The following is a 14,906-nucleotide window of genomic DNA, read 5'->3' as shown; positions in this document are numbered from 1 at the left end:
AATGTTCTTTGTTTTTCTTTCAAAGTGGATATTCTTTTATCCAAATTTTTATTGTTTCAATGTTTCAATAACATGCTGCATAATTAACTGAACTCGATTAACTCAAAACACAATCAACGCTGCACGACATAGTACTATAGTATATTATTATAATGAGGTTGTTTAGGAACATGTTGATGTTCCCTTGTATGCTGGTGTTTGGATATCAAAGTGGATTGTGGGAAGGCTAGCCTGAGGTGGCAGCAGGGGTACTTGATGTCGTCATAGCAACGATGGATGAGTAGACAAAGGGGTGGGACCTGCTCCTCTCCTGGGTACATAAAGGAGGGAGGCGGGCTTTGTGTCCCAACGCTGACCAACTAGACATCTGCCTTCCCTCCATCTCTAACTGTCTCTCTGTATCGGTCTGTCTGTCCAGCTGTCTGTCTGTCTAGTGGCCAGCTACACTGCTAAGGTAAGACCTTTACTTCCTTCCTGCTGTGATTGTATTTAAGGTGTTCTTGGCTGTAAGGGGTGTATTGTTCTAAAGGTTTCCTTACTTTGAGCGGTAACGTCCATGTCCATCTGCCTGCCCCTGGAAAACTCATCAACCTTATCTGCGTCTGTTCTGAGATCTTCTGTCAGTGTGTGCATCTCTGCCCTATACACTTTCTTAAGTGCTCTGACTTGTAAATGTAAGAGAACCCTGGAATCAGTTCAATTACAAAGACAAACTCGTCAGACGCGAAATCGTAAACTCTAGACTTTTGTGAATTGCTGTGGTTAGTGATGGAAGGAGGGCAATAATGTTCCAACCTTTTCTGAAAGGGCAACTGGAAAAACAAATTCTATGAAAAATACCAAAGTCAGGTATTTTAGACTGTAGACGCAATGCAACTGGCATTGTTGATCTTCAAAAGCAAGGGTATTCCACTTTCAAATTCAGAACTGAGATGATGTTATGATGTAATTTAGTTAGACAGGAATGAAATGATGTAATTTAGCTGGACATGAATGAAATGATGTCATTTAGTTGGACATACTTGGAGTTGATGTATGTGGGGGGGGGGGGGGGGGGGGGGGGTAGGGCTAGGAGGGAGGGGGGGGACGTGGGGGGGGGGGGCTATACGTAGCGGCACTAGCAACTAGCGATTGCATATGAGACACTGGGAGCTGGGAGGGACATCTCTGGTTCGTCACAAGGTTAAGGGAGAGAGCAAAACAAAGAAGGGCAGAAAAGGCCTTTCTGTGCTGGTGAATAATTGATGCGTGTGGGCCCGTGTGTCGTTACGTGATCTCCTCTGCTCCCAGAAGGCTCCAGGCGGGGGAGGTCGTCACCAGTCATGGCCCAGCGGGTGTGTTTCCGCCCCGGACAGCCGAGCCGAACAGAGACTACCACCGACCGCTCAGGAGGACAGCTGTACCTGTGAGTGGACGGCCAGGAGAAACAGAGCTAGACCCCAGAGAGGGAGGGAGGGAGGGAGGGAGAGAGAGAGAGAGAGAGAGAGGAGAGGAGAGATGAGAGAGACGAGAGAGAGATGGAGAGAGAGTAGAGAAGAGAGAGAGGAGTGAGAGAGAGAGAGAGAGAGAGAGAGAGAGAGAAGGGGGAGAGAGAGAGAGAGGGGGAGATGAGAGAGAGAGAGAGAGAGAGAGAGAGACGAGAGAGAGAGATGGATGAGAGAGAGAGAGATGAGAGCGCCGAGAGCGAGAGAGATGAGAGGAGAGAGAGAGAGAGGGAGAGAGATCCACTCATCCAGAAACAATAGAAAAGAGAGAGAGAGAGAGAGACGAGAGAGAGAGGAGAGAGAGAGAGAGAGAGAGAGAGAGAGAGAGAGATCCACTCATCCAGAAACAATAGAAGAGAGAGAGAGAGAGAGAGAGGAGAGAGATGACGACGGAGAGAGAGAGAGAGGGAGAGAGATTCCACTCATCCAGAAACAATAGAAGAGAGAGAGATATCCCCTCATCTAGAAAAATAGAAGAGAGAGAGAGAGATATTATCTCCTCTAGAAACAATTGAACAAAGAGAGAGATCCTGTCATCTAGAACCAATAGAAGAGAGAGAGAGAGAGCAAGGGAGGGAGAGATTCTCCTCCATAGAAACAATAGAGAGAGAGAGATTATCTCCTCTAAAGAAAATAGACAAGAGAGAGAGATCCTATCATCAGAACGGAAAGCCCTTGCGAACGGGAGGAGTAGGAACAGCTTGGTTAGAGGTCTATGGGCGTGGAGGAGGATGGCGACCCTGAGACAGAGCATTGATTATAGTGTTCGGTTGCTCATTAACGTGCTCCAGATAAGATGCTCTGTAACCTTACTCATAGACGCCAGTATGCCTCAGGACAGGGCTGGCTCTCCTCTCTCACACACACACACACACACACACACACACACACACACACACACACTCACACCTCACACTCACACACACACACAACACACACACACACACCCCACACGCACACTAACACACACCACACACACACTATAATAGATTTGATACATTTTTTAATCATTCATCCACATCATGCGTTGTCTTGTTTTCATTGAGTTTCCAACAACATATAAAGAACAACCTTTTCATTCTCTTACAGAAACACAATGCAAAACAGTGAACACAATGCAAAACTCACAACAGTGAACACAATGCAGAACACACAACAGTGAACACAATGCAAAACTCACAACAGTGAACACAATGCAGAACACACAACAGTGAACACAATGCAGAACCCACAACAGTGAACACAATGCAGAACCCACAACAGTGAACACAATGCAGAACACACAACAGTGAACACAATGCAGAACACACAACAGTGAACACAATGCAGAACACACAACAGTGAACACAATGCAGAACACACAACAGTGAACACAATGCAGAACACACAACAGTGAACACAATGCAGAACACCACAACAGTGAACACAATGCAGAACACACAACAGTGAACACAATGCAGAACACACAACAGTGAACACAATGCAGAACCCACAACAGTGAACACAATGCAGAACACACAACAGTGAACACAATGCAGAACACACAACAGTGAACACAATGCAGAACACAGTGGTCCTCAGTGTCCTCATGTTCTCACAGCAAGGCGATGGATGTTTTCGCTTCGGTCTGTGTCCCGCACAGACCAGGAAGTGAACCTGTCCGATGAGCCCAGGGGTCCATGGCGACGCGGGAGGCCGGCGACGGCGCCGTGTCCGCGGGGGTACCGGCCCACGGAGCGGACCAGCAGAAGAAACCGCGCAGGAAGGACACGCCGGTCCTCACCGCCCCGCCACACATACCCGGTGAGGGGGACCCCCACGGTGACCTCCTCAGGCACCCGCTCACACCCACAGACACACGGGGGTTCAAGGGCCCCTGTTTCAGGGGACATGGTCTGGGGACCCCCATGCCCTGGGTGCAGATGTCTCCGTAGGTCCCGGTCTTCACCCCAGGAACGCTTCTTAGCTTTTAGTCGGTCCAGTGTGCAGTAAGCAATATGTGAACATAACGGACAACAACCGAATCAAACAGCTCATTGTACCTCAAACCCTGTCCCTTCTGTCTTGTAGGCATACGGCTGCTGATGGGAGAGAGGCCGAGCGTCTTCCTGGAGGACGAGGAGAGGAACGGGAGGGAGTAGAGAAACAGCGCTCTTTGAACTCTTTTTAACCAATGGGGTTTTTTCGTTGGGGCAACTCGATTAAATGTAGCTTTCAAACTTTTTTTGCAAAGTATGTGTGTTTTTGTCAAAGAAAAGTATTTCCTTGAACTGATTTCCAAGGTTCATGCTTTAAAAGGGCAGCAGGCTCATTTTGGATGAGTTCGCTCTCCAGGGGTTGATGACCACCTGCAGTCCGAGCCCTGCTTTCTGACAGCTTCCACATGTTCTCCTTTTTGTTTAATAGTCATACAGACTTGAATATGGCTCGTTCAGCCTTCCTATCATGAAACGATTAACGATCTCCTTGTTTTGGGACAGGGGGCTAAAAATCAACGCAGGGAAGTTGTTTTGCTAAATACCGAATGGGTAACGTGTGTGTCATCTCTCCAATCTGTACCGCAGCCATGGACGTTCAGTAGTCTGATGTAACCATAATTATGGTGGCATATTACTTTTGAATGCAATTTAGGTCAATATTAAATAAAGACATAAACAAGTGAAGAAAACCTTACTCTGTTTACTCCAAATTGCCTAACCTATCTTTTTATAGACCTTTTGGTGCAAGATAGTAAATGTATAATTTGACAGTCCTGCATAACGATTAATCAATTAACTTATCATTTGAGCACTACATAAGAACTAAACCACAAATGTGTTTACATCATGTTTGTCATTCTGAATAGATATGAACCGCCTTACACTACCTTTTCTACCACACTTTCAAGAGAGGACCAAACTCAATGATAACACATAGATCAGAATGAGAACAGTTTACTTTAAACTTTTTTTTTAACGGGCAGACACAATGGATTAAATACAGTGTTAAGGCACTAAATACGACCAGAAATGTACATTTACTTTACAAACTGAAAATTATAATCTAAATGACAATATTGACATTTACACACGACATAAAACACAAATTGCCATTGATTCTTTCTATCATCAATGTCCAGATCGACACCTGTCTTTCTACGGTGGTCTACAACAGAGCTGCAGGGGCAACGTCAGACCATGCGTTGGACTGTTTCTAATCTCCATCCATTTAGACTTTTCTAAAATAGTTTGTAACCACCTAGATGTAATCAAATGTCAATCTTATCTGGGCCCCTACTAAGACCCCTAAAGGTCAGTCCTAGATGGGCTCTGCGGTGAGGTCACTTCCCCTGCAGAGGGAGGTACAAAGGGGCTAAGCCCCCCTAAAGGTAAGTCCTAGGTGGGCCCTTCTGTGAGGTCACTTCCCCTGTCTAGTGAGGTGCAAAGGGGCTAAGACCCCTAATGTTCAGTCCTAGGTGGGCCCTGCTGTGAGGTCACTTCCCCTGCAGTAGGAGGTACTAAGGGGCTAAGCCCCCCTAAAGGTCAGTCCTAGGTGGGTCCTGATGTGAGGTCACTTCCCCTGTCTAGTGAGGTGCTAAGGGGCTAGGACCCCTAATGTTCAGTCCTAGGTGGGCCCTGCTGTGAGGTCACTTCCCCCTTCGGAGGGAAATCCGCTGCAGACGTCGGGCTTTGCTCCGGGGGTCGGTGGGCCGCAGGTCCACCACTTTGACCCTCGCCGGGCGGTAGGAGTTGGCACAGTAGCTGGGTCGTTTATGGTAGCGAATCAGATCGCAGCCCTCCTCCGAACCTGAGAACAAGGGAGATTTAAACGTTGGGTTAAAGCGCTCTCTCAGGATCACATCGTGAGATTTGACCATTTGAAGTAAGACTCCTACTTCAAACTTATATTATTACCGTTTCAAAGTCAAATTCCATTGCAAAACAACGTGAAATACATTTCTGAATGCCCTACCCTAAACCATATGAACTCACATAGGGTAAGTTTGAATGTTAAAATCACACAAGATCACATGAGCAGTCGCCATTCTCTTTACTCCCTTTAGAAGTGTACAATCTAATCTTGGCACAAAACCTCTGAAACATGTCATGTGGAGTTGTGTAGCTTCTCTTGTGTTTGTATCTTCAGGGCTACGTTTCCTACAGGATACCAGTGAAGACATGGAGCCAGGATCTGAGCCCTTTGAGTCCAGTTTTATTGGCACAATGAGTGCAATAAATCACCACATTTGAACCAAAATCAGAACCAAACATGTCATACATGTCCCATCCCTTTGGCGAGGGAAGGGTGATTTGATGAAGTACCGTGTACAAATGAGAAGGAACAATTAGCAACAAACAGAAAAACCAATCCATTGAAAAAATGACACTGTATTCACAACAGAAGCACAGGTGCAAATCTGCAAACGCTAGTTAGGCCTGCTGTTCACACTCACTTCTCTGCTCAAATCAAGAATAAAACAGGATTTTTAGGGACATACTGGTAGGTGAAATACTGGGGTAATAAAAGGTTAGAATACATAATGATAAAAAAATAAATCAGTGGTCAAAATGTAGTCATGTGTTGCATGTGACCCAGGCTAGGTCCTCAGTGGAAGTAGTAGTAGTTTCACAATAGCAGCTCTCACATCGTGAGATGTCTAAGTTGTTTGGGCCGATTTTTTTCTACAGGCCAGTGGACACGTCACGAGGCTGACAAGATGGTTGATATTCAGCTTCCCCAATCCAACTTGTATTTTAACTATTTAAATTAATAACGATAAGATCGAATCCTTCCCCATTTTCTGAGGGCATACTTCTGTGTTTACGAGGTGCACTTGCACCCCAAAGAGCATTTTACTGTACAACACAATGTAGATGAGCCATAGTTTTCATAAGTGCAGATGGCGTGACCGCAGTAGTAGCAGCGACGTCTAAGGCATGTGGCCTTCTGGAATATCTGTTAGGTTTGTGGGTAGAGATTGTAAACCCATGGGCATGTTTTTTAACATACATCATTCACATGACGCAAGTCATGTGAATATCATGCAATGATTATAAGGTAAGTTGATCAATTATGAAGCATTGCCAACTTCAAAGCAACTGCTGCTTCGATGGAGGGACCTCTGTGGGACTGCGGAGCCAAGGCTAGAAAGTATTCACAAAGAACATGACAGGCGCCCCACTGTAGTTGAACCAAACACTGATAATGAGAGGAAGCTGGGGGAAACACCCAGGTTCTGCAGAGAGAACCTACTTCACATTGACCGTAAGGCAAACATAGAAAACAAAACGCATCAACTCAAGTCGAAAAACATGGCAGATCAGCTTGAGATTTCTTTGTGTCTGTCGTTATCTCTCTTTGGTCAAGGCAACAGGAAACTCCTCACAGTGTTTCAGAAGGACATTTTGAATTGCGCAAAGAAAGACCGTGTCATTTACATATTCCTATAACAGCCATTACATATCTGACGGGGGGGGGGGGATTTTGTCTTGCGTTATATGTGTGCATCTGCTTTAAACGTACTTAAACAGAACTAAGAAATGTTCTACATGTCTGTGGAAACAAACAGTCAATCTTTACAATAAAAGGCAGATTCTAGCAAAATATTTTCACAAAGTTCTGCATATCAGGGTTGAAAATGTACCATTTGTTTGTGAGGTCTTCACACCTAAAATGATCAGTTGCAAATAAAAACAAGCGTTGTGCATTTCACCTCCCAGTTAGAGGAAGAACGTTCACAGAAGTAAATCAAAAGAATAACGCCAATACATGTGAATCAATCTGTTGACAGAAACGACAACACAAATGATGATATAATGAAATGCTAAGCTTGAGTTATGGTATTCATCTGTTATGGGCAACAAAAAAGTTGAGTTTGCTGTAAATACTACAGACGATCAACTTAACAGCTTTATGATGGCCAGTCAAAGCTAATGAAGTTACTCTTTTTTTATCAAGATACACGGGACACATCTGACCAGAACCCAACTCATAACAGTGGCGTCTGTTTTGGACATTGTATTAATAAGACCTGATGTCAGGAAAGAGCCCCAGCAGTACGCATGTTTGGCTTTCAACTGCGTCACAAAAATCGGTGTCATTTTACAGTTTATTTTTTCCGACTACAAATTGTGCTAATTACACAATAACCAACAGATACCCTGTGCTTTTCAGCAGATACCCTGTGCTTTTCAGCTGCCCTTTTAGAGGCTCTATTTCCCAAGCCCACGTATCCCCCATAAGGAACCATTTGTTAACATAAGCTAATGTCCTACCTTGTGCATCAACTCTCTGTTCTAACCAACCTACCATCTCTAAACTGGACCAAACTGCTGAGTCAGAGAGCTGGGAGGTGAAGGGGGTTTAAAGGGTTGAATGCTCCAACAATCTTTTATCTTTTTAGATATATCGATTCTAGACAATTTACATCTTATTAAGAGCTGCAAGACACCATGGCTTTTAGTCATTAGCTCTCAAAGCCAGTGGCTCACTTATGACCTCATTCATTGTAGCATTATCACACTCACTCACTCAATCACTCTAGCAAACAACTGCATGGCAAATCAACATTGTTTGGAAATAGCTTTAACAAAATTTGTGAAACAAACAGAGAATAAAAACACATTCTATGAAAATTTGACATCTAGATTAGAGTTCATCACTTTCTCCTAGCCAGGGCGTGTTTTATTCCTAATCTCTGAGGTGGTTTATTCCTAATCCCTAAAGTGGTTTAGTCCTAATCTTTAAAATTGTTCAACCCTATTCTCTGAGGTTGTTTAGTCCTAATCTCTTGGGGTCTGCGGTCGTTTAGTCCTAATCTCTGAGGTGGTTTAGTCCTAATCTCTGGGGGTCTTCATGTTCTAACTAGGCGCATGTAGGCCATTTCAGCATTTAAAGAACGCATCCGTTTTTGGAAGAAATTTATGAGGAAGGCAGGAAGAGGCCGGAGTCTCGGGTTTGATTACCCACTAAGACCTTCCCTACAGGGCTGGGCTTCAGGGCTCTGAAGCTAACCGTGCCTAAAGGTCACTCACCACCTCCGAGTTGAGCAGTCAATACTACCATCCACCAGTACATCCCATCCAATCACCCGCCTTCCACTTGGTCAGCCAGTGGGGCCCGTGATACGGCCCCAATGTTCTAGGGGCCCTCAATGTTCTAGTGGCCCCTCACTGTTATGAGTGTTCTAGGGGCCCTGCCTTGGTCTGGTGGGCTGCTAGTGAAGTATCAGGCCAGGCTTTCGATAAACACTTCCTTCAGGCAACAACAATACCCATAAAAACTGGTCAAAGAAATACCACAGGGTATTGACAGAGAGAGAGAGAGAGAGAGAGAGAGAGGAGAGAGAGAGAGAGAGAGAGAGAGAGAGAGAGAGAGAGAGACAGAGACAGAGACAGAGAGAGGTTCAAATCAATGAAACGGTGTGTCGATGAAACCATCCTGTATTGATGCTGGTCTCCACCAGGTGGCGCTCTCATGAAGGCAAACAGTTTCACCAAGCCCCAGAGAAAGCAATGTGCCTGCCCAGAGATGGAGAGAGTGTTTAATAAGGACAGTTTGTCTCTTGGACAGAGGCGGCAGCAGCAGTGGTTAGCTGCCCTGCTGAAGGGTTGTGGAAGCTACCCTCCTCTTCGTCATCATCATCATCATCATCATCATCATCATCTTCCTCCTCCTCGTCTGTTTCTTCCTCTGTCTCTTTGGATTCTGCTGGGGAAGAAGAGGGAATATATATGGCACACTTCAAGGGTCATCCCAGAGCCGCTCCATCAGTCTGAGACCGCTGCCCTCACCAGTGCTCAACTGGCTACCATAGAACCACAAAACAGACTAAAAGGTCCCATTCCAATTGTAGAAATGTATGTGAGGGAGGAAAGATTGGCCTTCCACGTATTCGAAAGCAGTGAACAAAGATTGTGCATTTCCAAGCCCTCAAGCCTCTGGGCGCTCAGTCTCCAAACAACTCCTTTAAATATGTAGTACCGGGCCGGTCCTATAGGTGATCAGAAACACCAGTCCGTGACTCCACCCTTTGCAGGGAAACGCATGTGGACCTCAGTGAGCCCAATAAAGCTTATGCCCAATTTTTCTGAAGATTGGGACTTTCTGGGCCTGCAGCCGAAGAAGAGAAGAGCTTCTTTTAGGACTAGTCAACAGTTTGGAACTGAGCCACGAACAAACAGATCAATTCTACTGATTTAATTTTACTTTCAGTTTGGAAGGAAACCTTTTAGCAATCACTGGGGAAAAGCAAGCAGATCTGTTTAGGGCTAGGATAATATTCATCTGATGGTTTTCAAGTGCTGAATAATACATCACTCTGTATTTGGTATTTTGGATGGTTTGCAAGTCGTGATGGGCTAATTTACAAATAAACTTTCTTTTTGTTTTTCTTATCCAAAGAAGCACAAGCAGCCCAGTAAGACCAGCATTGATGTGATGACATCACCACTGTGTGGTGTCATGTGATACATGGCAGGAACCGTGCGGTTATCTCAATGCAGGTGAGTTTGCCATTCAGCGACGTGAGGCGACATGGGAGGTGATCACAGCTGATTGGTTCTTCACAATTTGAATCATTACAAGATGCATGCAATGGCATGCGTTTGACTTCCAGAGGTTGGGGTTGCCACGGCCAAGAAGTGGAGGTTAGGAGGTAACAACATGACAGACATGGTTCAGGACCAATCAACGCAGACAAATAACAGAAACACAGACTGACACGAGGGTTAGATGTGTGTGTATGCATGCGTGCGTCCGTGCATTAGTGTGTGTGCCTGTGTGTGTGTGTGTGTGTGTGTGTGTGTGTGTGTGTGTGTGTGTGTGTGTGTGTGTGTATGTGTGTGTGTACGCATGTGTGCATGCCTTTATGTGCATGTGTGTGCGTGTGTGCATGCGTCTGTGTGTGTGTGTATGCGTGCATGCGTCAGTGTGTGTGCGTGTCTGTGTATGTGCGTGTGTGCGTCTGTGTGTCATCACTGGGGAGCTCAACAGAGGGAATAGGCAGGAGGATCCTTTCAGATGCACATCGTCACCATGGCAACACAGGGTTAAAGCTCAAGGGAGAAGCGGATAAAGTGAAATAAAGGAGAGGACCACAGAGGGAGAGAGGAACGCGTGCTGCTGAAAGGCGTGTGAGTGATGGAGTGACACCGGCACACATTGGCACGACCATAAATCAAATCAAATCAAATGCTGCTGCAGCCGTGGGTTGAGCAGCGGCCGAACGCCGTACATGAGCATGAGCGCAATGTGTGCTTGTTGGGGAAGTAGCGGTGCCCTTGTAGGAGTGAGCCCCAACATGCTTTACCGTCAGAGGAGTCGGACTCTGTGCCACTCGAGGTGTCTGTGATGGAGGAATCTTCTGCTACGTAGGGGTGAACGGAAAGCGTCACAAACAATCCAAGTGAAACACAACTCCTTGGTGGGGAGCCCTTTTTGTTATCATCAATTTAAAAGTCTTCATTCAATATAAAACCTTAAACCCATTATGCTTCATGCTGTGAAACAGAACGGGCGTCCACTTCAGCCATGCTACTACATCCTACTTGTTTCACGTCATTCCTTCGTAGTTTTATTTCTTCATCATTCACACTCTCTTTGCCTTTCTTCACTGAGCTTTTTCATGTAATTTCGAATATTCTTTGAAAACGTCTTAGCTTTGAAGGAAGCTGTGTTTTGCCTTAGATGTCTTCTGAAACAACAGTGTCATTGATAAAGCTCAAGGACAATGTGTAATGTGTCAGCCTCACCACTTGGTGGCACTCGCTAACAATGCATCACTGAAGCACCATCTCCTCATGGTGCTTCAGTGAAGGACCTCAGTAAAGGGTGTCTGCGTCGGTTGTTTGAGTACCTACCACTGTGAGTCGCTTTCTCCTCGCCTTTGTTGTCCCTGTGGGTCGACTCCGTGGGGTCAACCTGTCTGGACCGTACACCCCTCCTGGGTCCCGGTCCTGGGGCCAGACCGCGCCCCCCCCCCTGGATCTCCATCCCCCCCCTCCTCTTTGGGCTTCTCCTCCGCTGGCTCCTTCCTGCTCTCCTCCTTCTCCTTCTCCTCCTCTTTGTCAGCCTTGGTTCCTTCCTCCGACTCCTCAGTCCTCCTCTCCCCCTCCTTCCCCGCCTCCCCCTCCTTCCCCCCTCCCCCTCCTTCCCCACCTCCACCTCAACCTCCTTCCCCGCCTCCACCTCCTTCCCCAGCTCCTTGGCTTTGTCGCCAGGCTCAGCTTCCTCCCCCTCCTTCTTCGCTCCCTCGCTGGCCTTCTCCTCGCCCTCCTTCTTGCTTTTCTCTGCCAGATCTGAAGGAATAAAGAAGGCAAGGTGGAGAAATTTAGAAAGAGGTTTAGTCAAGTTTGAGGTTGATGCAGGCCCATTATGTCCTTCAGTTGAGTTCATCAAGACTAGTCTGATCTTTTTGGCCGATAAATATTGAGGAGCCCCTGATGTCCCAGGAACCCCCTGGGCCCCAAGCCTGGACCTACCCTGGCTGGCTCCTGGGACACCTCAGGGGCTCCTGGGATCCCTGGGCCCCTCAGCCTGCACCTACCGTGGGCCCCCCAGCCTTGGCCTACCCTGGCCCCCCGGCCTGGACCTATCATGAGCCCCCCAGCCTGGACCTACCCTGGGTGGCCTTGGCCTTCCAGCGCTCGCGGTTCCGGTTCACGTCCTCGCTCCAGGTGCCCTTGAAGCTCTTGAAGTCCACCGTGTGCAGGGAGCAGTTGATGGCGCCGCTGCCCTCCGACGCCGTGCTCTTCACGCTGGAGCGCTTGCTCTCTCCACCGGTCACGGCCCCGGCCACGTCCCCCGCCGCGGCCCCGACCACGGCCCCCAGGATGGTCAGGCTGAGGTGCAAACACACGAAGAACAAAGAAGAAGACAATGAAGAAAAGAAGAAGAAGAAGAAGAAGGAGAAGAGAAGAAGAAGAAGAAGAAGAAGAAGAAGAGGAAGAAACAAAATGTTATATGATACGATTTGTAAATCAGCAGCCCTGGCAGGAAGTACTATCCTCAGCATATACGTATGTAGATATAGATATATGGATCTCCAGTGACATACAGGATAGTGGTCTTTAGAGCTGAACTAGAATTTGTGTTGACAGGTGTTTCCGTGAGTGAGTGTGTGTGTGGTGTGTGTGTGTGTGTGTGTGTGTGTGTGTGTGTGTGTGTGCAGAGGTCAAAAGGTCAAGAGTCCCGGTGGTGACCTGGGCCGTCGTAAGTCCTCCGGGCCGGAGATGGCCGCCTCCTCGATCAGCGGCTTCACGATCTTCTCCGTCATGTCGGTGAGCACAGTGAAGGTGGGCTCCACGATGAAGTCGATGAACCCTGGGGAGACACAGCAGCCGCTGGTACCTCATGGAGACCCCCTGGTACCTCATGGAGACCCCTGGTACCACATGGGGACCCCCTGGGTCCTGTTTACTCCTGTCCCTCTCGTCACGTCGGTTTATGATTGCACCTCATTAATGAATATAATTACAATCGAAATGTATAATTCAGAATGTTTAGCGTGTCTTGACTCACTATCCATCAGAAACAAATTATTATAATGATGATAGACTTGATGATGATGATGTTTATGATGATGATGATGATTATGATTGTGATGATGATGATGATGATGATGATGATGATGATGATGATGATGATGATGATGAGGATGATGATGAGGATGATGATAGACTTGATATTTAGAGTTGGGTGGTGCTGTTCCTCCACCTACCTATCTGGGACTGGGCCACCATGGTGGAGTTGCGGTCACAGAGGGGAGAGAAGGGCAGGCCCAGATGTGCTTCTTTGTCGCCCTGGAGAAGAGATGATGACGTGATGAAACACAGCAGGCAGGGGTTCCAGATGTTGAGACATTTAACTAACAAAAGACAACACGATTGTCCTGTGTCAAACAAAAGTTAAGATCACACAGTCCAGGCACAGACCGACCCCAGCTGCAGGGCGCACACAACTTCAGGTCGAGAGTGATGCATTACATTTGTATAATTGTTTGTGATCCATTTCTCGGAGAGGACCTTCAGACTTCAGTCTCTCGGGGACTGCAGGGACTACCAGCGTTGACGATGTGATCTTTCAAAGACCCTTGAGTTAAACATGAGCTGTGAGATGACAGATGGTCTTCGAGGTGAAGCAATAGAGGTGTGGTTCTTCTGATCATCTACACCTCCCTTAGCCCAGGAACAAGCAGGGCAAGGCGCTGGGATCGTGACGTGTTGAGCAGCTTAAGACAAGTCATTTATAGTCTCTGACGTTTCTATTACTATGATTAGTAGGGCTCCGACCACGTGGAAAAAATACACCCTGATTGGAAACTGAAAACTGATTAGCTCGCCGTCCATAAATCACAGCCACCACATCTCTATTTGTAGGAAGACCCCCCCCCCCCTCCTCTTAACACTCTCCTCCTAATTCAATTTCACTGAGCAGAGGAAGGAGTCGCTGGTGTCATGGAAACGGACGAGGTCACCACGCTGTCAGGGGTTCCCCGTCTGAACGGGAGAATCTGACCGTCGGCGTTTGAACATCGGGTCGACGTGTGTTCACGTGGCCGACAGGAAGGAAGACACAAATCATGTTGTGATCCAGAGAAGTGAATCAAGCTGCTTAGAGCGTCTGAGAACAGAACTGCTCTGATCCAGAGCGCTGACCTCAGAACCCCTCTGATCCAGAGCGCTGACCTCAGAACCCCTCTGATCCAGAGCGGCGACCTCAGACACTGTGTAGCAGCGTAGAGGTAACCGTTCAGAGCGGTTCTAGTTCAGTCTCTGTTGTTCCCTCCCCTGTTTGCGTGTCACATGTGTGCGTCTGTGTTATCTTGTGCACGACAAAATGAATCAAAGAATAAGAAGAGGGGGCACCTGTCTGAAGAACTCTTCCAGCAGCGAGGTGGTCCAGCGGTGGTGGAGGTCCCACTGCTTGGCCGGGTGGCTGATGTCTGCAGTGTGGAGGAGCAGGGATAGGGCCTTGGGCTTGTCAATCCTACACACACACACGCACACGCACACACACACACACACACACACACACACACACACACACACACACACACACCACACACAGAATCACAAGAACACACACACAAAATCACACACATAAGCGCACACACATACACAGAATCACACACACATACGCACACACACACACACACACACACACACACACACATACGAAATTAGGGTTGAACTCAATAATCGTAAGTAAAAAAAAATGCTTGCAGAAAAGATGTAGCAACCACTCACGCCTCAGGTTGCTGCAGGAAGTTCTTCATGGCTTTGATCTGCTGGAAGTGACAGGACATGTCTGTGGCCAAAACCATCTCTACTACCAGGGCTCGCAGCTCTCTGGAAAGGGAGAGAGGAGGAGAAGGAGGGAGAGAGGGAGGGAGAGAGAGAGAGAGAGAGAGGGAGGGAGGGGAGAGGGGGAGAGAGAGGGAGA

At 47.2% G+C, this 14,906-nt stretch overlaps 1 protein-coding gene and 1 long non-coding RNA gene across 2 annotated transcripts in view; one reads left to right on the top strand and one right to left on the bottom strand.

Annotated features, from left to right (window-relative positions):
• The first annotated feature begins 295 nt into the window (after positions 1 to 295).
• LOC115536911 (uncharacterized) lies at positions 296 to 3,707 on the top strand. The gene is made up of 4 exons (XR_003974736.1): positions 296 to 454; positions 1,291 to 1,405; positions 3,127 to 3,287; positions 3,555 to 3,707. It is a non-coding gene; the product is annotated as an uncharacterized LOC115536911 (long non-coding RNA).
• Positions 3,708 to 4,401: 694 nt separating this feature from the next.
• Positions 4,402 to 14,906, bottom strand: part of LOC115537439 (calcium/calmodulin-dependent 3',5'-cyclic nucleotide phosphodiesterase 1A-like) — a 38,679-nt gene continuing 28,174 nt past the window's right edge. The window contains 8 exon segments of the mRNA XM_030349372.1: positions 4,402 to 9,173; positions 10,774 to 10,830; positions 11,324 to 11,761; positions 12,084 to 12,304; positions 12,665 to 12,785; positions 13,183 to 13,264; positions 14,330 to 14,450; positions 14,711 to 14,812. Coding sequence (XP_030205232.1) covers positions 9,007 to 9,173; positions 10,774 to 10,830; positions 11,324 to 11,761; positions 12,084 to 12,304; positions 12,665 to 12,785; positions 13,183 to 13,264; positions 14,330 to 14,450; positions 14,711 to 14,812 — 1,309 coding nt within the window. The 3' untranslated portion in view covers positions 4,402 to 9,006.

This window comes from Gadus morhua, chromosome 23, assembly GCF_902167405.1.
Source record: "Gadus morhua chromosome 23, gadMor3.0, whole genome shotgun sequence".
Taxonomy (NCBI): domain Eukaryota; kingdom Metazoa; phylum Chordata; class Actinopteri; order Gadiformes; family Gadidae; genus Gadus; species Gadus morhua.
Note: the sequence above shows the minus strand (reverse complement) of the source record. Positions and strands in the feature narration are given on the sequence as shown.